Source organism: Stegostoma tigrinum, chromosome 36 (assembly GCF_030684315.1).
Source record: "Stegostoma tigrinum isolate sSteTig4 chromosome 36, sSteTig4.hap1, whole genome shotgun sequence".
In the NCBI taxonomy this organism is placed as follows: domain Eukaryota; kingdom Metazoa; phylum Chordata; class Chondrichthyes; order Orectolobiformes; family Stegostomatidae; genus Stegostoma; species Stegostoma tigrinum.
The window spans coordinates 18,713,698-18,741,174 of NC_081389.1; the positions used below are offsets into that span (position 1 = coordinate 18,713,698).

General features: G+C 44.3%; 1 protein-coding gene across 1 annotated transcript in view; it reads right to left on the minus strand.

Moving 5' to 3' along the window:
- Window positions 1–27,477, minus strand: part of ccdc33 (coiled-coil domain containing 33) — a 282,618-nt gene that overhangs the window by 188,238 nt on the left and 66,903 nt on the right. Inside the window, exons 5-6 of the mRNA XM_048520540.2 lie at window positions 22,683–22,846; window positions 801–934 (exon numbers count right to left, since the gene is read on the minus strand). Of these exons, the coding sequence (XP_048376497.2) occupies window positions 801–934; window positions 22,683–22,846 (298 nt within the window). The remainder of the gene's footprint in view (window positions 1–800; window positions 935–22,682; window positions 22,847–27,477) is intronic.

The window sequence follows — 27,477 nt, forward strand, 5'->3', positions numbered from 1 at the left end:
ACAGCTTTTGATACAGGTAATCGTTGGACAAATTAGTCATTCACTTCTTAAGCAGGTCTAATCAGAAAATTCCTTGTTAATGGGTTTACTGGGATTTGTTGTATGATTTCAGCAGGTTAATTCTGTCCGCGTGAGCTTGGCAAGTTTTCCCAGTTTCATAAAACCTCAATTTCTCTCAGTTTCCCCAGGCATGGTGGCTTATTGGTTAGCACTGCTGCCTCACAATATCAGGGGCCAAGGTTCAATTCCACCTTCGGGTGACAGTCTGCTTGGAGTTTGTATGGTCTCCCTCTGTCTGCAGGGGTTTCCTCTGGGGTTACTCCCACAGTCCAAAGATACACAGGTTAGTTAGATTGGCCATGGGATAAAACAGGATAGGGCAAGGGGCTAGGTTTGGGTTGGATTGGATGGTCTTTGGTTGTTGACTTGATGGGTCAAATGGCCTGCTTCCACACTGTACGAATTCTATGATTTCCCCCGCCACAGTCCACTACAAAATACCCTGCGCCGCCCCTCATGGCTAAAGGCTATGGAACGGGAAGGATGGGAATCAGGGAACAGTTCCAGGAGGGAATTGGAGTGTTTTCCTGTGTCACAAATTCACACAGAACATTCTTCTGTGCATATGTAGGATTATCAAAGGCTTGTAGTGACAGCAAAAATGCAAGTCACCTGAGGCATGACAGAGATGGGTTTACAATTAAAAAAAACTATTTTGGCAAGGACTCATGTTTCTCAGATGTGGAAGAAGGAGGGAAGTTTCGTCTTTGGGTGAGGCGGAGTAAGCTTAGGAATCTCACCTTCATCCTCGGCACTTCTATCATCTATTTCCACTGTCAGTTTCTCCTCCCAGGACGGCGAATGGGTGGGTTCAGCGGTGGCATGGGTAACACCCTGAGCTCTCTGGTGATTCTCACCATCTGATCCACTCTTGCTACAGAAGACAAACAAAGCTGTATTAGAGCTCAACTCATCAGCGCTAATCATAGAATCCCTACGGTGTGGAAGCCCATCAAGTCCACACTGACCCTCTGGAGAGAAGCATCTCCCCAGGCCCACTCCATCCCCATAACCCTGCATTTCCCATGGCTAAGACACATAGCCTACACATCACCGGACACTATGGGGCAATTTAGCATGGCCAACCCACCTAACCTGCACTTCAGACTGTGGGAGGAAACTGGAACACCCAGAAGGAACCCACACAGACACAGGGAGAATGTGCAGACTCCACATGGAGAGTCACCCGAGAGTGGAATTGCGCCCTGATCCCTTGTACTGTGAGGCAGCAGAGTTAACACTTGAGCCATCATGCTGTCTGGAAGACTTGGTACCAACATGCATGCATGGGGATTGTAGACTGGTGGTAATGTCAAAGGGCTGGCAATGCAGAACCCCAGGAGAATGCTCTGGGAATGAATCTGAATCCCACGACTGGCAGAGTTTAAATTCAGTTATTAAACAAGGAATTGAAAGCTAATCTCAGTGATATAATCCTGACAACTATCACTGATAATTGTAAAGTCCCATCTGGTTCACTGATACCTCCCAAGGAAGGAAATCTACCATCCTAACCCGGTCTGGCCTACATGTGACTGCAGATACACTGCAATGTGGTTAACTGTTCACTGTCTTCTGATAAAGGTCAGGAAGCCATGCAGGTCAAGGGCAATTAGGGATGGGCAGAAAATGCTAGTCTTTACCAGCAGCACGCACATCCTACTGAAGAATGAGAGAGTTTGTACATTAGATAATGTGAGGCCTTAGACTAGGGCAATCCACAGTTGTTGTCCTTAGAGCAGAGATGGCTAAAGAAGAGATTGTATGGAGGCACTCGAGAACGGTAAATGTTTCTACTGCCAGGATCACCAGAATCGATAGGATATGGATTTTGGGAAAATGGCAAAAGGAGGGATGGGGGAGAGGAGGAGAACTCTCTTTTCTGCACAGCAAGAAACCTGAAAGAGCCATGGAATAATATTTAATGGTAACATTTAAAAGGGAATTGGATGAAGATTTGAAGGGGCATATTCTGCAGGGCTCTGGAGAAATGACACTACGGTGACAGTGTCCATCAATGTTAATGTTGTGTATACACCAGGGGATCACCATGACAACAGGGAATTTGGAGGTTGGAACTATATAGAATACAGATACAGGCCATTTGGCCCAATGACGCATGCTGGTGTTTATGTTCCACCCAGTCCACTTCATCTTCCTCTATCACTATATCTTTCTGTTCCTTTTCTCCGACATATATTTATCTAAATTCCCCTCTTTCTGTTAGACTGTTCCCTCTCTAAGCTGAGCTGTCCACAATGAAGTAGGTGCACAGACTGAGTCATCCATCCGTGGCCTTCGACATTTCCGGAAATCTGAAGCCTGTACTGAGGGCCCCATTGTTTGTGCAAACTGATGGCAGGAGAATGATGGGGGGCAACCATTATTCATTCTTAGCAATTCTGGGTTAGCAGCATAATCGATTCAGACATCAAACAGAACTCTGGCAGATCGTTAGACCGTGAAAGAAACTTCTAATTTTTCAATTCTAAGATGTAAAGAAGTCAGGCCACTAATGAGTCTCAGGACTGTACTAACCGCCTCACACAACTCTCATTTTCAGTGGCAATATGGCTCCAAAACTCCCACCCTGCAGGCCTGTAAGTCGTCATGCCAACAGATGGGGTCAGAGGTCATGGCATGGGTTGAGGCAGGTAGGCAGTTCATAATGTTGACCTTACAGATACAGGATGTGCTCTCCATCTCCAACAAATTACAACAATTAAAAGACAGGTACACAGATAGGAAAGATTTAGAGCAATAAAGACCAAATGTCAGCAAATGGGACTAAGTGCAGATCAGGAAATGTGGTCAGCATGGAAGAGTTGGGCCGAAGGTTCTGCTTCCGTGCTGTATGACTCTATAAATTATGGGAATAAAGGCTGAGAGTTTGAGAAGCAGCCAGGAAAGGGAAGTCGCTGTGAGATGGAAGCACATTCTGCTGCAGTCCTGAAATGATGTTTACAATTGCTTGACTTTTCAACAGCTTTGCAACAAAGCCCTGATTTAATCACACCAACGTAATCTTCTCTGTCAGAGCCTATTAGATGAATAAAGGTCTGACTGACACGCTCCCCCCCCCCCAACCCCAGAGGTTTGAAGCCCTGATCATCAGCAATAAAACACAGATAGCACCGTTGTGTGGGCCATCAGCCCATCACCACCCTGCTCCCCTCAGTTCTGTGCGCCTCATGAGATTCTGATTGTTCATCTCACTGGTTTAATGTAGAGATCTTCCACACCAGGCTGTCTTGTGGGGTTGGTGGGGTGGGGTGGGGGGAGGGGGGTGTTATATTTATTTCTTTATTTGTCTAATTTTCTTCCCTAAGAATTTGTACTTAAGAATCTGGTACTTAAGATGGCGCCATAAGTGGCACCTCACAAACTTTTCACTCTACTCATTTGACCAAAAAGCGAATTCTAATCCTACATAGGATGTGGGCATTACTGGAAACGCCAATGTTAGTTTCACTCCCTCATCACCCTTTGATGGCAGTTAGGAGCCAACAGTATGGCTGTGGGTCTGGAGTCACATGTAGGCTGGTTAAAGATGATTTGCAGATTTCCATATGGGAATGGCAGACAGATTCCACCAGCAGTCTCTCTGCCACATCTTCTAGAATCAAAGGAAAGGCTGCGCTTCTTCTTGCGCTCTTACAGAGTCATATGACCAGGACTGTTTGAAAGAATTTACTCTTACACCTAATGGCCGAGCAGGGAATGGGTTGTTTCTGCAGATCAGACTGAATCAATTCCACACACACAACCTCATTAAACAGGCCGCTTCCAGCACCATCAATACCACCCAGGTGGGAGAATGCAAACTCTCCGCAGAGGTACCAGGTGATGAATTTTAGGGCCTGTCCGATAGGAATCACCATTTGGCAGCACAGTGGCTAAGTGGTTATCATTGCCAGGGACTCGGGTTTGATCCCACCCTTGAGCGATTGCGTGGTGTTTGCACATCCTCCCCGTGTCTGCGTGCATTCTCTCCAGGTACTGCTCTGGTCTCCTCCCACAGTCCAATGTCGAAAGCGCACATCTAACAACTTCTTCAATGTGATGAGGGTTTCTGCCTCTACCAACCTTACAGGCAGTGAGTTCTAGATTCCACCACCCTCTGGCTGAAAAAATAATTTCTTCAAATCTCCTCTAAACCTCCTGTGCCTTACCCAAACATGTGATCAAACAGGGCAACTCTCAACTTTCAGATCTTTTGGGGCAGACGGACCAGGACACCGCAGGAAAGTAGTGCAATCAGGAGGGCAGAGTGTGACTTTCCCTTTCTGCTGATGCTCTGCCTCGTCAGGATGACGTGTGGACTCAAAGCGGGATGCACCTTGATGGACATGGCTGTCGCCATTTTGATTGATTGGTCACAATAACTCCTCCCAGCCACCAGCACAGGCGCTATTTAGGGAGAGCTTTAGCGTGCCTCCACTGTTTTATTTCTCTCCACCTGGGAACGGTGGCCATTTGAGAGTCAAGCGGGCAGGATGTGTTGGGGGAAGATGGTTTTCCACCATCCAGACAATATCCAGCCTATCACTGCTGATTTTGAGGAAGTTCTGCTTGAAGACGTGGCTTCACAGCAGACACCAGCATTCCTTCAACAGCCCTCCCTTTGATTTTAGAAGATGTGGCAGAGAAGACTGCTGGTGGAATCTCTCTGCCATTCCCGTAGCGTTCCCGTATGGAAGTCTGCCATCTTTAACCAGCCTACATGTGACTCCAGACCCACAGCCATTTGGTTGGCTCTTAACTGCAGTCAAAGGGTGATGAGGGAGTGAAACTAACATTGGCGTTTCCAGTAATGCCCACATCCTATGTAGACATAACAAGTGTTCTTCCTGTATCTAGTGTACACACACAGCCGTTTCTGAGTGTCTTAATGGATTCTAAATACATTTCCCACTCCCTCCGCTGTCCTTTGGCATTTCTGAGGAGCCAGCGATATCTCTTGGGTCCTCCTCATTCACCAACAGGGGGATCTGGATGTTCTGTTTTCCCAATAACCTGTCTGACCTCTTGCTTCACCACCCCTTTCAAAGCGAACAGCTGATCAAAAATTGATGAAGGTCTGCTTTGAAAAAGAATCATTGACACATATTTCTCTCTCTCTCTCTCTCTCCCCCCCCCCCCCCCCCCCCACTTTGAAGCTGGTTATTTTCGCAGTCAGTACCCTAGCTCTCCTTGTGAGTTAGTGGACTACAGTGTACTCGTACTATTGTTACTTTATCTCCCTGCTGATCGCCATGTGACAATTAACCACGCAAGTAAACATTGTAAATAATTACATTGTGGGAGGCCATTTATTTCATCAAGTCTGTACTGGCTCCCTGAACGGGCATTATGACTTTATACCATTCTTTTGCCTTTCCTCCATAACCCTGCACATGGCTTCTATTTAAATCATTATCAAAGCCCTCTTAAATGCTTCCACGACACTTCTAGGGCGTGTGTGCCAGATCCTAAGCACTGACTGCATGAAAAACATTTCTCCCACATCAAATTCACTTCTTTTACAAATTAACTTAAAATCCCTACAGTGTGGAGGCAAACCATTTGGCCCATTCTAGGCCCGAAACATCAATCTTCCTGCTCCTAAGATGCTGCTTGGCCTGCTGTGTTCATCCAGCTCCACACTCTGTTATAGAACATAGAACATAGAACATTACAGCACAGTACAGGCCCTTCGGCCCTCAATGTTGTGCCGACCTGTCATACCGATCTCAAGCCCATCTAACCTACACTATTCCATGTACGTCCATATGCTTATCCAATGACACCTTAAATGTACCGTTATCTCAGATTCTCTAGCATCTGCAGTTCCTATTATCTCTGGCCCATTGAGTGCTCACTGACCGTCCAAAGAGGTTCTCACCCAGGCCCATCTCTACCCCTGCAACTCACATGGCCACCAACATAGACTGCACATCCTGGACACTATGGGCAATTCACCACAGAAAATCCTAACCAACACATATTTGGACACAGGGAAGAAATCAAGGCACCTGGAGGCAACCCACGCAAACATGGGGAGAATGTGCAAACTCCACACAGTCACTCAAGGCTGGAATTGTACGCGGGTCCCTGGTGCTGTGAGGCAGCAGTGCTAACCATTGAGCCACTGTGCTACCAATTTCTATCTCTATCTATCTCATTCTCGATTTGTTTATGAGAGGGAATGGTTTCCCCTCATGTACCCTATTCAGCCTCCTCAAAATTTCAAATCTCCTCTTTATTTCACTTTCTTCGCTCCCTATACTACTATTGATTTCTTGTCTCCCTCCTGCATCTTGGGGTAATGTTAGAGACTTAAAGGAGAAATAGTGTTCAAATAAAACCTGAATTCCACATAGAGGTCAGAGGGTGGTCAGAGAAATTCAATCAAAGACACCTTGAACATCTACCTGAGGATGATTGGCTTTGGCCTCAACATCTGGAAAGAGTGCCCAATGGACTATCATGGTGCCCTGTCCTGTTTCACCAAAGGAGACAATGAAAGTCAAACATGTGACAGTAAGAAGAAAGCTCAAGGACACAAGTAGCCCCACATCATGTGCGTCAAACCTCAGCGGGAATATAAATGAACTGGCTTTTGTCATGCTCTAGGTACTCTGCAGGAGACAGAGACAGGGATACATACACCATCAGTCCTTGTAGCAGTCCAAAGGCTTCTGCCAATATTGCTCCTACCCACAAGCACTCAGCTACCCAGGAGCCAATGAGATAGTTGTCATCAGGCTGATGGCCTTTGGCATCCACAACAGGTTAACTCCACAAACTAATCAGCAACCTGTCACCAGCTGATTTGCATTTCATAGACATCCCCGCCCCACTGATCTGTCTGCAAAAAACTTCCCCACTGCTTGAACAATGCAGCAGTGTAAACACAACTTACAATGAATTTCAGGAACTTGCTTTTAACAAGTTCAGCAATTCCTTCTACAATCCTTAGTTTTCAAACTGTCCTTCTCTGATTTCAGTCCACAATCAAATAGTATAGTAACGGGGAAAGTAAATTATCGGATATTAACCAGAATGGAGTGATCGTCAAACTGGGCTCAATCAAGAAAAATACAGATGATGCAGTGCCTCCAAATTATGAATATCCAACAAATGGACACTTATGATTCCAAATGATAACCACCACAGCGGTATATTAAATTAATTCTAAAGATTTGACATGCAAATGTTTCCTTATACTAACAAACAATTATTTAGTATTGCTCTGTGGTGCATTCCAGCTTGCAAACAAATCGAAGATACTCAGAAACAGAACCCATTTGCAACTTGGATACTGCCTGTATTCATAATCTCCAAACAGGCAGATTCTATCCCACAGCCCTGTATCCCTTGTAATTCTCCTACTTCAGAGCAAAAGAAGAGGTTGGCATACAGGCTCAGTGGTTCGCACTGCTACCTCATACCACAAGGGTCTCAATTCTTCCCTTGAGTGGAGATTGCACATTCTCCCTGGGTCTGCATGGGTTTGCTCTGGTTTCCTTTCCACAGTCCCAAATGTGCAGGTCAGGTGGATTGGCCATGCTAAATTGCCCATAGCACAGCTAGGTGGACAAGACATGGGAAATACAGGGTTAAAGGGAGGGGGGATCTTCAGAGGTTGGTGTAGACTCAGCAGGCTGGATGGCCTGCTTCCACACAGTAGGAATTTTATTCTATGAGAATATGCACCTCCAGGATATACCTCATAATGAGACCATCACTACAGGACAGCAGCAAAGTCAGCCCCAGGCGCTGAACAGACATCTTTAGGTCACCATAACAAGGCCACCTATCGTCAGAGGATGTTAAGTCAGAGCATTCAACTACAACTAATAAATATTGTTTTCTCTTAAGCAATAGTGAAAGACTGCTCTAAACACACCACATCCTGTGCTCATCTAGTCTGCTCAAAAGCCTGATTTAAAACATCCTGGGCTGCTCAAATCTACCCCAAATGTCACCTCATTCAGGTGCAGCATTTTCCCCAGCTCCTCAGTGTCTTTTATCCAAATGGAAATGTCAAAATGCCCCATCTTCTAATGTCCAGAACTTGTTTTTCTGGAGTATCTTAATGTAAAAAATGCTGGAAGAACTTCAGCACAGTGTTATCAGACAAAGGTTTGGCACCAAGCCATATTCAGAGTTTCAGGTTAAAAACAAGTGACTAAAAGCTTGGCGAATGAGCTCAGTTTTAAGGGGAACCTTCAAAAAAGGGACTGCAATACAGAGACCAAGAGGTGAGGGGAGAACGTTATACTTTTCTGTTCACTGCATATGTACCAATCAAATGCTGAGGTTCAGTAAACGTGGGTTCTTTATCTGAAGATATGATTATGCTCATGCTATGGGAATTGGCAGGCCATGTGGTCAAACTGGCTTGTAAGACTGTCACTGTGTTCTGTCTACAAAGACACGGGATTGCCCAGCTCAACCTGTTGCACGCTAGAAAATGACGGGCATGGGTTTAGGATCCACATCTTTCAAGTTACATGAACATCACATCAGAGGGATGCCCAGAGCTTCGAACCTAGGCAGCCAATGGTAGAATAATGAAGATTGGAAATGCAGAGTTAAAGGAGTGCAGGTATCATGGAGGGCAGGAAGAGATAGGGAGGGGGAGAACAGTGGCTGCTCCATCCTTGAGTATATTTATTGAGACGGATAGAAATTTTTTCCAGTGTCATGGGGAATTAAGGGAACAAGAGAGAAAATGGAGTTGAGACAGAGGACGATGTATGATTGGATCTAATATTGGAGCAGGCTCGATGGGCTGAATGGTCTGCAACAGACCTGTTTGTTTTGCTCTGACAAACAGTTTGAGAATGCTGTCTGCTACAATCTGCCTGACATGCCAAGGAAGTGTCAGATGCTGAGGGGGAGAGGAGGTGATAGCAAGACAAATGAGCTAAAGGGGATGATGATCTTATTACCCTTGTGACTTCTCCCTTGCCACTGAATCATCACTTTGCCGGAAGGATTGTTATTTCTGTCTCATCATGTTGTGAATGCTACCCTTCAAAGCAGATGATCTCATTTCAGCTTTCAATCGAGAAATGGAAGTGAATTTTCAGTCAGAAATTTCACAGAGCCCCCAGTTTTCCTGGTGTGAGGCATTGGTGAGGTTTGACTTGGCTGATGCAGATCAGGAAATGGAAAGCTCAAAGAAAGACTTTGATATATATCAGAACATCAGAAAAAGGGCCCCTTGAGCCTCCTCCACAATTCAATCATCTCCCTCAACTCCACTTTGCTGCCCACTCGCGATATCCCTCAATTCCCCAAGAGACCAGGTATCTGCCTATTTCCATTTGGAATGTTCTCAAGGGTGGAGCATCCAGTGGTTTGGATAGTACCGACATTTCATAAAGTTTGTATTCTTTATAAAGGGTGTTGTGCAACCTCGGGTATTCCAAATTGCTTAACTAGCCCTTTGGCCCTACTGTAATATAATAAAGGGTGCAGCAAGTCTCTTCGTGGCCAAACAATCCAGTGACTTTAGCTGAGGGTTATCTTTTCCAGAGGATACTGAGGTAAGCATCCCTGGTCTTCTTTGCAATAGTCATAAAGTCATAGAAACTGGCCCTTCAGCCCATCATGTCTATGCCAACCAACAACACTTCAGAGCAGGCACTTTGCAACCTTCTGGACTTAATATTGAGTTCAACATCTTCAGATTGTGTACCCACTCCCACTCCTTCGCTTTCTTTTAGTTTTACTTGTTGCATTCTCTGTCACCATGCTTGTTCCCTCCACCATTCCCCCTCGCTTCCCCCCACCGCTTCCCACCTTGCCACCAAACCAATGAGGCTGTCTATTCTTTCCAGTCTTGCAGTTTGATACACCAATGTTCTGCCATTTTCACAGTCCGAACATTTAATCTGCGCTATCGACATCCTTTCTCTCTCAGCATTCCCCTCCCAACTATTGCATAAAAGCTGCCCTGTCCACGCTTCATGTCAGCTCTGATGAAGAGTCATCTAGACTGAAAACGTTAGCTTGCTCTCTCTCCATGGATGTTTCCTGACGTGCTGTGATTTCCAGTACTTTTTGTTTTCAGCACAGATCGCAGCATCTGCAGTAATTTGCTCCTATCAAACTATACTGATCCCATTCACCTGCACTTGGTAGCCCATATGCCGTGGCATTTTAAGTGCTCATCCAAATAGTGCCACCATGCTGTGAAAGTTGATGCAAATGCAATGGAAATCGACGTAAAATAAATATCGTTTCATCTTAAACAATATCCTATGGTTAAAAGTAAGGTCCTGCTCTCCCACTACAGAGAGATGACTGGCAGGGATTTAACCTCAGGGTCACTACCCTTCAGGATAGGTTCTGAAGAACAGTCCTTCCTGGTGACCTCATAGGGTGTGGGAACTGAACCCATGCAGTTAGCATTGCCTTTTCACTGCAAACCAGCTGTCCCACCAACTGAGCTAACCAACCCCTATTCAAGGGATGAGCCACCAGCGTAACCATAACCAGTGTAAACACAAAGAAATGTGATGCTCAGCAGCAGTGAATTCAGCTGAAGAAAGTGGGCAGGCTGTGGAACTGTTTGTCTTATTGAACAGTGCCATGTTACTGTGAAGGTTGGGAATGACTGAAACAGGGGCATTGGAGAGATGCTGGGACTACTCTCCCTACAGTGTCGGAAGCTGAGGACTGACCTTATAGGGGTTTGTAAAATCATGAGAGGAATGGATAGGGTGAATAGCCAAGGTCTTTTCCTCAGGGTAGGGGCATCCAAAACCTGAACTCATAGGTTTAAGGGGAGAGGGGAAAGAGTTAAAAGGGACCTGAGGGACAAATTTTTCACACAAGTGGGTGTTGTGTGTATGGAACAAGCTGTCAGAGGAAGGGGTGGAGGCTGGTACAATTACTACATTTAAAAGGTATCTGGATGGGTACATGAATAGGAAGGGTTTAGAGTAATACAGGCCAAATGCTGGCAAATGGGGCTAGATTAATTTAGGATATCTGGTCGGGATGGACAATATGTAATGAAGGGTCTGCTTCCATGCTGTACAATTCTATAACCACATCAAAAATACACTGTGTGCAAGCTTTGATCTCCTTATTTAGGGTCAGTTAGCTCAATTGGCTGGACAGCAGGTTTTTGCTGCAGAGTGGAACCAACAGCAAAGGTTCAATTCTAGCATCAGCTAAGCTTATCATGAAGATCCAACCGTCTCAACCCTACCCTCACCTAAAGCATGTTGATCCTTTGGTTAAACTACCAGCAGTTGTCTCTGGCTCGGTGGGACCATGGTGATTTTACCCCTTTAAGGAGATGTTTCATATATTGATCCCTGGATGGAGTGGGTTATTTTATGAAGGATAGGTTGGGCTTGTATACTCTGGACTCTAGAAGGGCAAGAAGTGATTTTTTGGAAGTTTTTAAGATCCTGAATGGTTTTAACAAGACAGACATGAAAAGGATGTTTCCTCCTTGTGGGTGAATCCAGAATTAGGGAATATTGTTTAAAATTAGGAGTCACCTTTTCAGGACAGAGATGAGGGATGATCTTTGGAACTCTCTGCCTCAGGAGGCAATGGGGGCAGAGTCAATGAATATTATTAAGGTATCTGGACAAATTCTTATTAGGCAGAATAATCAAGGGTTCTCGCAGATGGAAGAGAAAATGGAAAACAACTTATCAATTGGAAGAACAGGATTGAAGGTCCGAATGGTCTAGTCCTAATTCATATGTTGGGGTACATTGTTCAAGACATAGCACTGTTAACAATGCAGCACTCCATCAGCGTTGCACAGGAATTTCAGCATGGACATTGGTGCACTAGTCATGAAAAGGGGGTTGATTGGCTCAGTTGGCTGGAGTTGACCGGTTTGTGCTACAAATTAATGCCAACAGCGTGGGTTAAATTCCTGCACTGGCTGCGATTACCATAACTCTCCTTCTCAGTCTTGGCCAGGGTCTGCTCATACAGTAACCTGAGTCCCAACTGCTGGAACGTGCTGGGTGAAACCATTTGGAACTGGGTCAGCTTGGAGGAAAGCAAGGGAAGTGACATAAGGTATAAATCCTTATTTGGTGGAAGAGTAATGAGGTAATGCTGCCAGGGTCATAGAATCATAGGATCCCTGCAGTGTGGAAACAGGCCCTTCAGCCCAACAAGTCAACACCAATCCTCAAAGCATCCCACCCAGACCCATCCCCCTACAACGCAACTAATCTACACATCCCTGAACACTATGGGGAATTTAGCATGGCCAATCCACATAGCCTGCACATCTTTGAACTAAGGGAGGAAACTGGAGCACCTGTAGGAAATACACAGAGACACAGGGAGGATGTGCAAACTCCAAACACAGGCAGAGTCTCCTGAGTGCTCGGGTCGCCCGACTTTGGGCTGTAGCCTATAACGAAAGGCCACAGGCTCGCCAGATGAGTCAAAGTCTACTAAATGAATGCACCACAGTTCAGGAAGATAAGAATAAAAATGAAGGATTTAGGGAGCGCAGCCAGTGAAAACTCCAGAGATCATCCTTCGCGAAAGTGGAGGACCCTACATTGCAAGCGTGGAGACTACATCAACGGCCCGAGGGATTGCATGGCCAGCATGAACTCCTATTCTTGGGTTTCAGCCTTTATACTCCATGACTTCTCAGGGAGCGTTGAGGAACCTAAAGCGTATGCACATGGATTTTTGGCCTTGTATGAATTGCATGCCGGCTTTTAAACTTTCTTTTCACCAGATGGTGTGATTTGTATGTTTCGTTTTAACTAACCAATCAAATCAATTTTTCGTTGATGCAGACTCGACTCTTTTCCTCTTTGTGCCGAGTCAATAACTATCATCAAGGGTGGTAACCAGGCAACGCCAACCTTGTCCCCACCCCCACCTCACCTGAAGCGTGCTGATCCTCAGTTTAAACCTACCCACCAGTTGTTTCTCTATAACAGGAGAGCAGCCCTACGGTCTCGTAAGACGATGGCGACTTTCCTTGAGTCAAGAGAGACCTGAGCTCCCAACTTTCAATATCAGAAGCACAGTTTACTGTTCCAAGATCACTCCCACCCCATACACTGTGCTGGTCGGGAAACCGGTTCCCTAATCTTTGCCAATCCTGCAATAGCTCCACTAAAACAAAAGCTAAACAAGTAGCAATTGTTCACTTCCTTTCAATGCATTCAAAGCAAATTACAAGCGTAATCCTGAGCAAGTTATACCATGCCTAAGGCTGCATAATAGGATTTAAAAAGGGAGCACTCGAGTGTAGCATTGTGGATATAGAACGCAGTGTGGAATGGGATTATGTTGTAAATGAGTTCAGTTCACAAATTAATGATGCAGCAAGCATTGCGAGCTCCAATGAGGGGATTGGATTGAAGTCTTGCCAATTAATTTTATTTTGATGTTTAAAATATATGTAACCTGTCTCTAAGAAAAATGCTCTTTGTCATAAAAGACAGCCTTGCTGAATTCTCGAAAGGCACCCAGAAAAAGGGCCAAGAAATCTAAGATCTCCCAAAACCAGAGGCATTTCTCACACTCAATGAGAAAATAACTCACACATTTTCACACTTCACGTCCCAGTCTATAACTCTTCAACTCATTACTTTTGCCTTCAGAGTCTTCATTTATTTGTCCTCCTGTGATAAAAGTGATGGAATGTCAGATGATAAGACAAGTTGTGACGGTGCATTTCCCTCTCTACACATTCTAAGGTTATTTTATAATTCCTTTCAAATGGCAAAGGAGATTATATTGCCTTCCGACTTTATCATATGAGGAAGGAGCAAGTGCAAGAAAAAAGAAGTTAGACAAATGAGGCAGAGAGAGAAGGAAGCAAATGGAGGACATACAGAGAAAAAGAGCGAGGGAGAGAGGCGGGAGAGAGAAGAGAAGCAGATGGAGGACACAGAGAGAGAGGGAGAGAGGGAGAGAGAGAAAGAAGCAAATGGAGGACATACAGAGAGACAGAGCAAGAGAGAGAGAGGTGGGGGTAGAGAGAAGGACGCAGATGGAGGATATACAGAGAGAGTGGGGGGGACAGAGAAGGAAGCAGATGGACCACATACAGAGACAGAGCGAGAGAGAGAAAAAAGGACAAAGAAAATGATAAAAGACAGGAGCAAAGAGAAAACAGAAGAAATGAGAGGAGAAGGGAATGTATAAGAAGTAAAGAACAGAGAGACAGATGGGTGACAGAGTGGGAGAGTGCATGTTAAAGGGCAGGACAGGACTGGTACGTGAGTAGGTACAGATTAAAGAGAGAGGAGAGGGCTGCAAGAGAGAAGGACATGTGGCAGAAGACAGCGAGAGGCAGAGAAGCATTTCCTCATTTTGTTTACCAAGGCAGGTTTGTTGAGGAGTGATTATGGCTGTCGGGGCCAACTGAACATCGCTCCAACTTGCAGTATCTGTGACCCACCATATATAACTAAAAGGGAGACAGACCAAGCAAGTGGGAGTGCAGCTTCTGATAGCTATTCACAATGGCCCTTGATGATATTCAGGTGCCCACCTCTCAAATGAGAATCAAACTGGGTTCCGGTGTGACACCTCCCAGAGTCAAACAGCCTTACACTATTCACCATTGAACCCCCAAGCCAGGTACTGAGGCACTGGCAGAACCTGGTGAAGCTAAAGGTCAGGAAGAGCAGGGAAAATAAGGAAATATAATTGGAGTGACATTAACAAAATCTTTGGCCCTGGTGGACCTCCTGTGGCATTGCTCCGACTGTGAAAGAGTTTACGGGGCATTGTGCAGTTACAGATCTGGCTAATGGTCACAGTGTGTAACTAGCACCCACTATTCTGTTCACATGGTGCACTCCCATTCAATTGTTCAATTATGTATCCGTATCGGAATCAAAAAGTACAAGCAAAACCTGTGACAATTGGAAGAGAAAGAAAACTCAAGATACAGGCTTTATAGAAATAAATAAATAAGACAATAAAGACCAATTTAAGGCAAAAATGTGCAATATTTTTTCTTTCATTGCATCATAAGTATTTGGAACTCTCTTCCTTATGAGTCACTAGAGGCAGAACTTTCGAATATTCTTAACGTACGGTCAGACAGGTGGTTTGATAAGCAAGGGGGTGAAAGGAAATTGGAGGTGGTCAGAAATGAGAAGCTGAGGTTACAAATAAGGTCAGCCATAATCTTATTAAATGGTGGAGCAGGCTGAAGGGCCCAGCCTACCCCATGTGCACATGTAAATGCCCGGATTTCATTAAATAGGCTAAATTCCTTTTCTCGTTGTATCAATCTGTACTGTAGGTGTCAGCAACTCAGCGAATATTGCAACATTCAAGAAATACACTGCTACATTGGGGGTCTGCTACGTTTGACTGTTCCAAAATATTAGCTACATTCAGTTTTGCAGAGAACTAAGGGCTGGGCTGGTTTCATTAGGTCACTCAGTAATTTGGGGGGTGGGTGGGAATCACTGATGATTAGCTCTGGGTGCACAGTTAGTTGGAAAGCAAGGGAGACAAAGACAGAAGCAAACTCTGAGCAGAGAGGAGCTATGAAGCTAAAAGGGAAGCTGAAATACATTAAGTCTACATAGTGAGGAAATTGGTGAGAAGTACGGAGCAATTGGACGGTGCTGTGCTGTTGGAGGGTAAGGGAACGTTTCAGGGATTAGGCAGCTTAGTGTTGCAGTCAGGGCTCCAGCAAAGTCCTGGGGTTTCAGAAGAATCAGCGTGCCACAAAGGGTGCAATGCAGCTTTGTCTGAGGGTGAAGGAAACCCATGTGCAGAATTCACTTTATCTAACAGAGTCAGGTGAGAGCACAGAAAACAAACCTTGCTGAAGTGAGGCGTTTATCAAAAGCTGGAGTTGTGTCCTTCAGCATGGGCAGGAGGGCAGCTTCCAAGAATCTGGGGGAGCATAGTGCCAGGAAAGCAAAATGAAATATGAGCAGTCTTTGAGGTAATCTATAGCAGAGTGGCTCTCGGGGTAATTTCAACATTGAAGAACCAGAATCCCTGGTGAGGTTTTAATGAGATTTGTTGGCCTTAACAGTGTCACTAACATCTGGAAGATCACTGAGAAATCTTTGGAACCTGTCTTGATTGCATTTGATTCATTCTGTGTAGTGTTTGTTGGTCTATTTTATCTCATGTTAAGTTTGGGATATCGGAATATAAATCACATCGATCTTTGCACAGTCAATCTCTTTGTGTTGATAAGCTATTCATATTTGTTTGAGTGACATTTGTTTACAATAAACTCGTTGCTTCTTGCTGATTATGAAACTTCGTTGGCTCCTTTCTAGTACTCAGCCTGGTACAGCTTGAGGCCTATATAATGGGCCACATTGCAACTCTGATTAAACTTAAAATTCACTGTGACTAGCAAAGTCTATAAAGGAATCAGTGCACGCTCAGTTATAACAGAAACAATTAGCAGATTACACATGATTAGAAATATGATTACATTCTATCAAAGATGGGTTTATTACACGAGATTGGTTGAGATGTCACTAATTGGTAGCAACACATGGAATCTAGGATCAAGATTAGTCCATTCTACCCTTCGAGACTGCTCCACCATTCAATATGATCATAAATTCAGTTTCAGTTACATTTTCCTGCATTCTCCCCATATGCTGTGATGTCTTTCAAAGCTGGAAACATATCTGGTGTATTCAAAGTTTTGCTTCACTTTCTGTTTATGGGTGAAACAAAATACTTTCTTGATTCTTGATCAGTGGGGGAATCAAGAATAATGGGAAAAGGGTAGGAAGGTGCCCAATCAGCCATGATCCTACAGAATGGCCGAGTGGACTTGAGGGGCCGAACACCCTGCTCCTGTTCCTGTTTCTTATGGTCTACACTGGAGCTCAGGCAAAGTTTCAACATTACTGCAATAGCTCAAACCACAAACCCAGCACTCTAGTTTCTCGTCAGCACAGGCAAATTTCACCTGGTGGGGAGACCACCAATTTCCGGAACATTCCACTGGCACTGTAGATGCAGCTTTGAGCCAACCTTGTCTCACATCCAGGTAGCAATTCCTTTTGAGATAACAAGGTGCAGAGCTGGATGAACACAGCAGGCCAAGCAGCATCAGAGGAGCAGGAAGGCTGAGGAGCCCCGTTTCTGAAGAAGGGTCTAGGCCCGAAACGTCAGCTTTCCTGCTCCTCTGATGCTGCTTGGGCTGCTGTGTTCATCCAGCTCTACACCTTGTTATCTCAGATTTTCCAGCATGTGCAGTTCTTACTATCTCTGAAACAGTTCCTTTTGTCTCTGTTGATGCTTTGTTCTCCCAAATGCTGCTAACTTCCTGTCGGCCGCTTAATCTCACATCATCTAGACACTGGGTCTGTTATTGTGAAGAAGCCTCAATGCTTTCATCTACAGAGTTCAAATTACTATTGCAGAACGATTTCTTGATTCCCAGCCCAATACACGAGATAAATAATGGATACACTTGTCTAATCAAAACCGTTTGAGAATGTGACCTTCCTATTTCAGACAGACAGTCCTACCCTGTCTCTCATAGACACACATAACTACATATTTGATTATAATATCAAGGGTTATGAGGAGCTAAAGACAGACTTGGTTCAATTAAATTTCACTCGATAGTTGTTGGTGAGAGTTTTTCTCTTCATTGTTTATAAGCTGCCCCCAGGGGCAATGATTTGTAATGTTTTATAGCACCTGTTCAGTGGAGTGCTGATTATATTCAGAAAAGGCCGCACCATTGAAAGATTTATGAGAGTTTGTGTATTGTTAAAAATTCATGATCAGTGGCAAGCTGCATCAAAGTACTGATTTCATCAAATTCCAACCTGGGGCGGTTCGCAGTTTCCAAAACCAAACCTCCCAAATTAACTGAGCAAAGAGCTGCATTGGCATTTTCTTTAAATTGCAACTGCGTTGAAAATGTTGACTTTCTTTCTTAAAACGGAGGGCACCAGTCAATACTAAACGATCCGCAAATCAGAAAGAAAGATTTGCAATTGTACAGCATTTCTCTGAATCTCATCAATCTGCCATGAATCGCTCGGAAATCCCATATTGAGAAAAAGGTAGCAGCCAATTTGGACACAAGAGGATCCCACTCCACCCCGATTCCACCCTCCCCCACCGCTGACTGGTCGGCCCTTTGTTGTTGTGAAATGAATCCTTCAGAAAGCTGCAAACAGGATGTTGAATGCCAGCCTGAAATGGCAGAGTGGGCAGACAGAACATCAGTCCGACACCACATTGTAAGACAAAGCGGCATCTCTGACAATGTGGCACTGCACAATGCAAGATCCCACAATCAGTACAGGCAATCCATTACAGTGATTGTCAGACATTTTAATAAAAACCGTAAGAACAGCGGATGCTGTAAATCAGGAACAAAAACAGAAATTGCTGGAAAAACCCAGCAGGTCTGGCAGCATTTGTGAAGGAAAAAATGGAGTTAACGTTTTGAGTCCAGAACTTCAGTTCGGAGGAAGGGTGACTGGACCCGAAACGTTAACTCTGTTTTTTCCTTCACAGAGCTGCCAGACCTGCTGGGCTTTTCCAGAAACTTGGTTTTGTGTCAGACATTTTAATATTGTCCCAGGACACCGCTCGTTTTCAAATTAGTGGCCATTTCGGATCTTTAACATTCCTCTGGGAAGACAAACAGTGACCTTGGATACATCAACTCATCCCATATTGGGGACCTTGAACAAGGCAGCCGTCCCTCAGTACAGCACGAAGGCGTCCGCTATTTTTCCCGGGAAAGCGGGCACTGCGTGGCCTTCCAGTAATAACTGCAGGAGCTTTATGGGAGAATTTGCACGCTTTGTGGATCCTGTGTTAATCTTAATTATATTGTTCTGATGTACAAGTGCAAGGCATTTGTTAATTAAGTCCTTAGAGCACTTGTAAAGAGGGTCTTCTCAGGGTGGAGAGGTTGGGCAAATCAGAAGGACTCTTTGTGGACAGGCCAGTCCAAAGGCCTGGCTATGGTGTCTATAAATAGGTGTAGGTCACGGAGACGGTCAGAATATATAACTGCCCATATAACTGCAGAGCTCAGATAGACAAAGAATCCACTAGTACGCTTCAAGTTGCAAGGGCTGGAGTGCATCGTCACTCCACAAAATGAAATATTAACTTAACTTGATGAGTTTCCTCTGAACCTTTGACCCCAAATACGAAGCCACTTTAAGGGGAGTCACATTTCCAATTTGGTTTAATTATAAAAGTATGAAGAAGGAGGGAGTTAGCAGCTCGCTGCTACATGCTCAGTACTTCCTGCTGTCAAGTAGAAGATTGGCGTTCAGTCCCTTTACCGGGAGATATCACAGCCTACTTTGTTACCTGTCATAGATGGGGTCAGGTTTTAGCCCTTCGAAGGCAAATTCTTCAGTTTGTTTGATTAACAGTTGTTAAGCAGATTTTTAAAAGAGAATGATGAGAGAATATTGGGACACAGGTGCAGTTGGTAGGAACTAAATATATAGATTAGGACTCTTGTGGCACAGTGGTAGTGTCCCTATTCCTGGACCAGGAGACCCAACTTCAAGTCTTACCTGCTCCAGAGATGTGTAATAACATCACTAAATTATAAATATAAATTAACTTTTTTTAAAAATTAGGATTATTTAAAGGGTCTCTTATGGTGCAGTGGTAGTCATAGAGTCATAGAGCTGCACAGCACAGAAACAGACCCTTTGGTCCAAACTATCTATGCTGACCAGATATCCTAAATTAACCTAGTCCCATTTTCCATGGCCCATATCCCTCTAAACCTTTCCTATTCATGTACCCATCCAAATGCCTAGAAAATGTTGTAACTGTACCAGCCTCCACCACTTCCTCTGGCAGCTCGCTCCATACATGCATCACCCTCCACTTGAAAAGGTGTCTCTACCTTTGAGCTAGTACACCTAGTTTCAATTCAGCCGCGTTGCAGACGTGTGTAATTATATTTCTGAGCAGGCTGATTAGAAAGTAGGTTTAAAAAAAAGTTAGATTAGGACTCTCAAATTTTGAATTGTCTGCCCAAATGTTTACTTGCGGTGAAAACGAAAAATACTCCCAGTGGAAAAGTTGTTCGAATATTTGTGATAACGCTTTGAGATAAATTTAAAAAGTGGATTTTTACTCTTCTGATACGGTGGTAATATCCCTACCTCTAAGCGAGGAGGTCCAGATTCAAGTCCCACCTGTTCCAGAGGCGTGTCAAAACATCTCTGATCAGGTTGATTGGAAAATATTGATAATATTGTAAATCTGTCAATAACTCTATCATCAAGAAGACTATTAATGTCATATTTCATACCCCACCACTGCTTTAGGAGTGAATTAATCTGTGAGCTGATCCCAAATTTCCTCAAGGACACTCCCACCCTGGATGATTCTCCCCACAAGAACCCACTTCAATCACTAGGGACTTTGCTGTAGAAAGGAAGATTGTGACGGATATCAGAGAAAGACTGGCACCAAGCTAAATGGGCAGACATTAAGCAAAATGATCAACAGCTCAATGAAATAAATATTTGTTGAAGAGGATCTAGAGGAAGAAAGAGAGAGAGAGAAAGACAGGCAAGAGGGAGGGGGAGAAAGGAGGGAAAGAGAGGACAAAAAGAGCTGGGGGGAGAACAAGAGAAGAAACAGGTGGAGAAAGAGAGACAGGGAGGGAAAGAGAGGAGAGAAGAAAGAAACAGGTGGGGAGACCAGAGAGACAGAGATAGTGAGATGAGGGGGGAAAGAGAGAGAGAGAGACAGACAGATAGAGAGCGAAAAAGAAAGAGGAAGTGACAGAGAAAGAAGAAAAGACAGAGAGGGGTTGAGGGTGTATATGTGTTTGTGACGGAGAGAGACAGAGACAGAGAGATGGAGGTGATAGAGAGAGAGAAGGGAAAAGAGAAAGAGAGAGAGAGACGGAGGGAGAGTGATGAAAGACAGACAGAGAGAAAGAGACGAACAGAGAGGCGGAGTGAACGAGAGGTGAGGGAGAGAGAGAGACAAAGGGTAGAATGGGGGGGAAGAGGGAGAGGGGGAAAGACAGAAGGGGAGAGGGTTAGATTGATGACTCCAAAGCTCAGACAGGTGAGACACTGTAGGACAGTTAACATGAGGAATGAAAAAGAGACAGAGCGCACCAAGGATCTGTGTGGTGAACAACATCTTGGGTCTTGCCTCATTCTCCCAAAGTTCGTCAATAAGAGCAAAACGCCGCAAATCCCAGACATTGACTTAATAACCAGTAATCAGCGTTCTGTTTTACTCAATCAAGATGGATAGTGCAGGGAATCCTTTTGAGTTGCAATTTAATGCAAGTTAATGCAGGCTAACTCGACGCATAAATCCTCACGATAGTGACATTCTCCAGAAATGTAGAGAGCTCCCAGCCCTGTTAATAACACCCAGGCCAATACCATTTGACCCATCCGATAGCACAATACCAGGCTGCGATAAAGTAATTGTGTATTAATGCAGATGTCTGATTTATGAATGGGGAGAACCAGGCTGCATTTTGTAATAGCTTATGAGCTTACTGACCATGATTTCCCACGTGGAAATCAGAGGTGACTTTCAATACTGCAGTAACTTCAACACAAAGCGTTACTGTTAGAACATGCACACACCACCCTGACTACTACTTTGTAAATGAATGTCCACTTGTGGTTTTTTTATGTGGGTTCAGCTTAAGTTGCTTTGTAATAATGAGAACATCATTTTTGTCAACCATGTTTTAAAAAATATCTTTGGTTACAATAAACATCTACTTGCTGACTAACAATGAAACCTGGTGTGAATTACTTTTGTCCTGTGTAGCAATCAGTCAGGAAAATTGGGGAAATTGATCACTTTCTGGTTTCGCTAGGCAGTTACACACTTGTGATGGCTTGTGGAATAGTGTGGCTCGGTTACTGGCACACTGTTCCCAACTGAGCCATGATATCACCTTACTGATGATGATCTCACCTCAAAGGAACAAAGTGGTCTTTTCTCCAAATACCTTCTACTTCTTAAGAAAGACAGACTCAGAAAATACAACTCTGCAGGTGCGGAGAGGGAGAGAGAAAGACAAACATTTTTGACAAAATTTTTGTCAGAAATACTCAAATTTTGTTTTGATTTATTAATTGTGGGTGCCCCCCCCAACCCCCAGCAACCACCATTAACTTGCAACTTTGCTCAGAAAAATTTTGAAACAGCAGGACCACTCTGAGAGAAGCAGTGGGGACATCAACAATTGTAGCCATCCTACACGTGGGTCCATAAACCATCCCTCCATTACTGGAGTGACCTAGTGGTATTATCGCTGGAATGTTAGCCAGAGACCCAGATAATGTTCTGGGGACCCAGGTTCAAATCCTGCTATGGCAGATGGTGGAATTTGAATTCAATAAATATCTGGAATTAACAATCTAATGATGATGTTAAATCCATTGCCAACTGTTGCAGAAAAACCCATCTGGTTCACTAAGGTCCTTTAGATCTGGCCTACATGTGACTACAGGCCCACAGCAATATGGTTTTAACTGCCCTCTGGGCATTAATTGCTGCCTAGCCAGCAACGCTCTCATGCCATGAATGAATAAAGAAAAAAAATTACTCAGCATGGCTCATGGGAGAAATTCATGCATTTTCTGTCAACCTGTTTGGCATTGCCAGAACTTAGCACTCACACTGTTGCGAAGGGTTGAGGCACCGAGCCATCACTGAGGGCTGGTATATCTGTCGCTCCATGCAGGATTATGCTAATAGATTCCTTGCCAGGCCTTGAAACATGCTCCTCATTGGCTGGGGAAGACAGCGTTGCTTCAGTCATTCCAGGTGGTGTTTCTATGACCTGGATCAAGGAGAACAGCATTAAACCTCTTAGGATATGGACATGTGCCCTTCACTCCCATCCCAGCATCACTGCTCCCTTTTACTCGGTCATCATAACAGGCCTATCAAATCCATTCTAATTCTCTGCAGAGTCAGAAACAGAAATTGCTGGGAAAGCACAGCAGAACTGGCAGCATCTGTGGACAGAGATCAGAGTTAACGTTCGGCATTCGGTGAGCCTTCTGCAGAACTGATATTGCAGAGTCAAATTTCCTTTGGAAAGTAAAACAAAGTCGCTGGAAAAGCTCAGCAGGTCTGGCAGCATTTGTGAAGGAAGAAAACAGAGTTAACATTTCGGGTCCAGTGACCCTTCCTCAGTTCTGCACCCGCAGTTCTTTTGGGTTTCCTTTGGAAATTATTCACTGTCTCTGCTGCCTTGTGGTAGACAGCAAGATTGATATCATTCACTGCAGAAAAACATTGTGCCTCAGATTTCCCCGAATTTTACATCTGTGTTCATCAGTCCTTGTATTAGCAGCTAGTGGGAATAGTTACTTGCTTTTTGACTACCTTACGGATATCTGTCATAATCCTGAACACCTCTATCAGATCTCCCTCTTTGGCTAATGCTCAAAGGTAACAACCCTAACTTCCCCACAATAATCTTGTAGATAAATAGGCCAAGGCAAAACCCATTTAAACTACAAAGTTATTGAACCACAGGATAACTCCACAATTGGGCACCAAATCTTTCTGTATGTTTAAAAACAGATGCTTCCAGCTCTGAGTGAAATCTTCACTACCCTCCATATTTAACAAAGGACTTAGCTTCATTGCTGGGCCAGAATGGGACACAGAGGAACCAGAAAGGATAAAAGATTGATTTTTTTAACTACCTGCCTCAAGTTTCCAACTTCATGTGCACCCTCTCCAAATCTTTCAACATTTAATTTCTTCATCACTGACACACAGCAACAGTCCCATCTACAAGATGCAGTGTGGCAACTCACCAAGGCTCCTTCAGCTGTTCCCTCCAAACCTGCCAATGCTACCATCAAGAAGGACAAGAGCAGCAGATACATGGGAACACCGCCACCTGTAAGTTCCCTCCAAACCGCACACCATCCTGATTTGGAAATATATCGCCGTTCCTTCACTGTTGCTGGGTGAAAATGTTCAAACTCTGGCCCAAACAGCACAGTGGGGTGGTACGGTGGCTCAGTGGTTAGCACTGCTGCCTCACAGTGACAGGGGCCTGGGTTCAATTCCAGCCTCGGGCGACTGTCTGTGCGGAGTTGCATATTCTCCCCGTGTCTGTATGGGTTTCCTGCGGGAGCTCCGGTTTCTTCCCACAGTCCAAAGATGTGCAGGTTGGTTTGGATTGACCATGCTAAATTGTCCATGATGTACAGGTTAGCTGGATTAACCATGGGAATTGCAGGGATACAGGGATTCAGTAGCAGTAGGTCTGGGTGGGATAGTCCTCACAGGTTCAGTGTGGACTCGATGGGCTAAATGGCCTGCTTTTACACTGTCAGCATTCTATGAACAGCACAGTGTATGCTACCTACTGCACAGGGACTGTAGTCGTCTAAGAAGGTAGCTCATTGCAAGCTCCTGAAGGGTAATGAGGAGATGGGTAATAAATCTTGGCCCAGGAACGTAAGACTATAAGAAGCAGCAACAGGAGTAGGCCATTCAGCCCATCAGCCTACTACTGCCATTAAATAAGATTTGCCATTCCTCGACCCACTTTCCTGCCCTTTCCCCATAATCTCGATTCCCCTACAGGTAAAGAATCTATCCCAGGCTTCCATATACACACGGACTCTGCCCATTAAAATCTCATGAAAAAATTTTAAAAACAGTTTCTGCTATGGAAAGGCATTTTAGAAACAGGACAAAAGCATCTACAATATTGACAGAAGGTGTTCACTACCAGTAAAAGAAGAGGATTTTCATTTAAAATTGTTTAGTTGCATTAATTAGTTTTCTTTATTTTTGAGCCATGTCCCCCGACCATTTGCCTTGGTCATAGAGTCATAGGGCCGCACAACATGAAAACAGACCCTTCAGTCCAACTCATCCATGCCAACCAGTTACACTAAATTAATCCAATCCCATCTGCCAGCATTTGGCCCGTATCCCTCTAAATCCTTCCGATGTATATACCCATTCAGATGCCTTTTAAATGCTGTAATTGTACCCACCTCCACCACTTCCTCTGGCAGCTCATTCCATACATGCACCATCCTCTGTGTGAAAAAGTTGCCCCTTAGGTCCCTTTTAAATCGTTGCTCTCTCACCTTAAACCTATGCTGTCTAGTTTTGGACTTCAGTACCCTGGGAGTAAAGATCTTAGCTATTCGTCCTATCCATGACTCTAATGAGCTTATAAACCTCTACAAGGTTACCCTTCGGCCTCCGACACTCCAAGAAAAATAGCCCCAGCCTATTCAGCTCTCCCTGTAGCTCAAACCCTCCAATCCTGGCAACATTCTCGTAAATGTTTTCTGCAGCCTTTCAAGTTTAACAACATCTTTCCTATAGCAGGGAGACCAGAATTCAATGTTGTATTCTAAAAGTAGCCTCACCAATGTTTTGTACAGCCACAACATGACCTCCCAACTCCCACGAACAATGTCTCTTAATTACTTAAACAGCGACAATACCACTGTGGCAACCAGTCCCCATAGCAGCTTGCACATCATCAATTGTCCCAATGTGCTTCACAGCAGTATTTAGCAAAGAAAATTCGATACTTGAGCCACATGAGGTGTCAGGGCAGGTGACAAAAAGTTCAATCAAAATGCTAGGCTTTAAGGAGTGTCTCAAACATGATAAAGAAGCTGAGAGATTTTGGGAAGGTATTGAAGAACTCTGCTATAATACAGCAAGGTTCCTTCTCACTAGTGAAGGAAGGCAGTGAATGAACTGTGAGGCACTTTCCCAGCTGGAGTGTTCGATTTCCCAATTGTTCTGTCTTTGATCACAAGAGGCTCGCAACCGATCACTACATTTGATTTGTTATGTCTGGATGTGGATATTTAGCAAAATAAATGAACTCCATAGAAGTTACTGGGGGCTGGCCTGTAAGCACGAGGCAGATATTTTATGATTGAAGAGCTCTTTTAAAGCTCTTTAAAATAGATAAAACCTGTGGCATATGTAGACATCTCTGCAATGCTCTGAGATATAAAAGATACACAAAGCTAGGAAGTTAAATATCCAAATGTTCAGACAGGAATGGTCCATTCACATGGGAGCTTCCTGTCAAAATGCAGAAGAGCTTTTCAGAGCAGTAGCAGTGTCTAAGCGGACACATCACTGCAAGCTCAAGACTATTGGGTTCGTTCAGTGTTTAGGATCAGATCTCAAGGCTGAGAGCTGAAAGCCATGCTCTTGTACGCAGAATAAAACAAAGAACTGCCAATGCTGGAGATCTGAAACAGAAACAGAAATTGTTGGTGAAACTCAGCTGTTCTGAGGAAGAAATTGAAACATTAAATCTGCTTTCTTCCAAAAGATGCTGCCAGACCTGCTGAGCTTCGCCAGCAATTTCAGTTTTTGTCTCTTGTACGGAGTTGCCGTAGGCCATATAGACACAGACCACTGATCTGTCAAGCACATCATCCACTCAAAACCACATTTGTTCCTAAAATGCATAACTTTCTGCTTAAATGCTAAACACAGCAGACTTCAGTGCTTTGATTAGCCATTTACATAAAAGGGCTCGTTGATGAATGCATTAAACTGCCTAGAGACAGTCTCAATTATGACTCAAATACTTAATAACAACCTTCATCTCTAGAAACATGTTAGTATTGAGTGAACATGCAGGAAAGCAAAATAATAAACCATATACACACACACACATAATTGGAGTCTCAAGGTCAGCCACTTGCTGGAGAGATTATTGAAAGCTTCAACCGCACGTACAGATGTGTGCCAGCCCTCTGCAACAGAACCGGAAGAAATCGCCAGGGACAATGTCCCAATTAAATTGGCAACAGAGAATCAGTGGAGTCACAATGACAATATAATCCTGTGCCAGGGAATGGTGTCCCTCTGTTTCAGAGGTTCAATGGGCATTAACTCCACAACTTTAAATTTTAAGGGTTCTTTCCTGGGATGTGGGTATTGCTGGCAGCGTGGGTGTCTGTTCCCTATCTTAATTGCCCTCAAACAGGGCCATTTCAGAGGGCTGTGCATCTGGAGTCACACATAGGCCAGACCAGGTAAGGATGTCAGATTTCCTTTCTTAAAGGGCATTGGTGATCTTGATGGTTCTTTCACAAAACAGCAAGACCAGGTCATGGTCGGGAGCTGGAGGGGTATATAGGGATGGTAAGCAGTGGGCAGGGAGATTCCATCAAACATCAGAGCCACATAATCTCATCCCCAACTTTTGATTGCCTAGAGGTAGTGGTACAGGTGTAACAGACATAGAAATATAGAAGATAGACCATAAGACCATAATGCATGAGAGCAGAATTAGGCCATTCATTCCATCAAGTCTGCTCCACCATTCAACTATGGCGGATATGTTTCTCATTCCTGCCTTCTCTCCATAATCCTTGATCCCATTACCAATCAAAAATCCACCTCGGTCTTAAATACAGCCAATGTCTTGGCCTCCACATCCTTCTG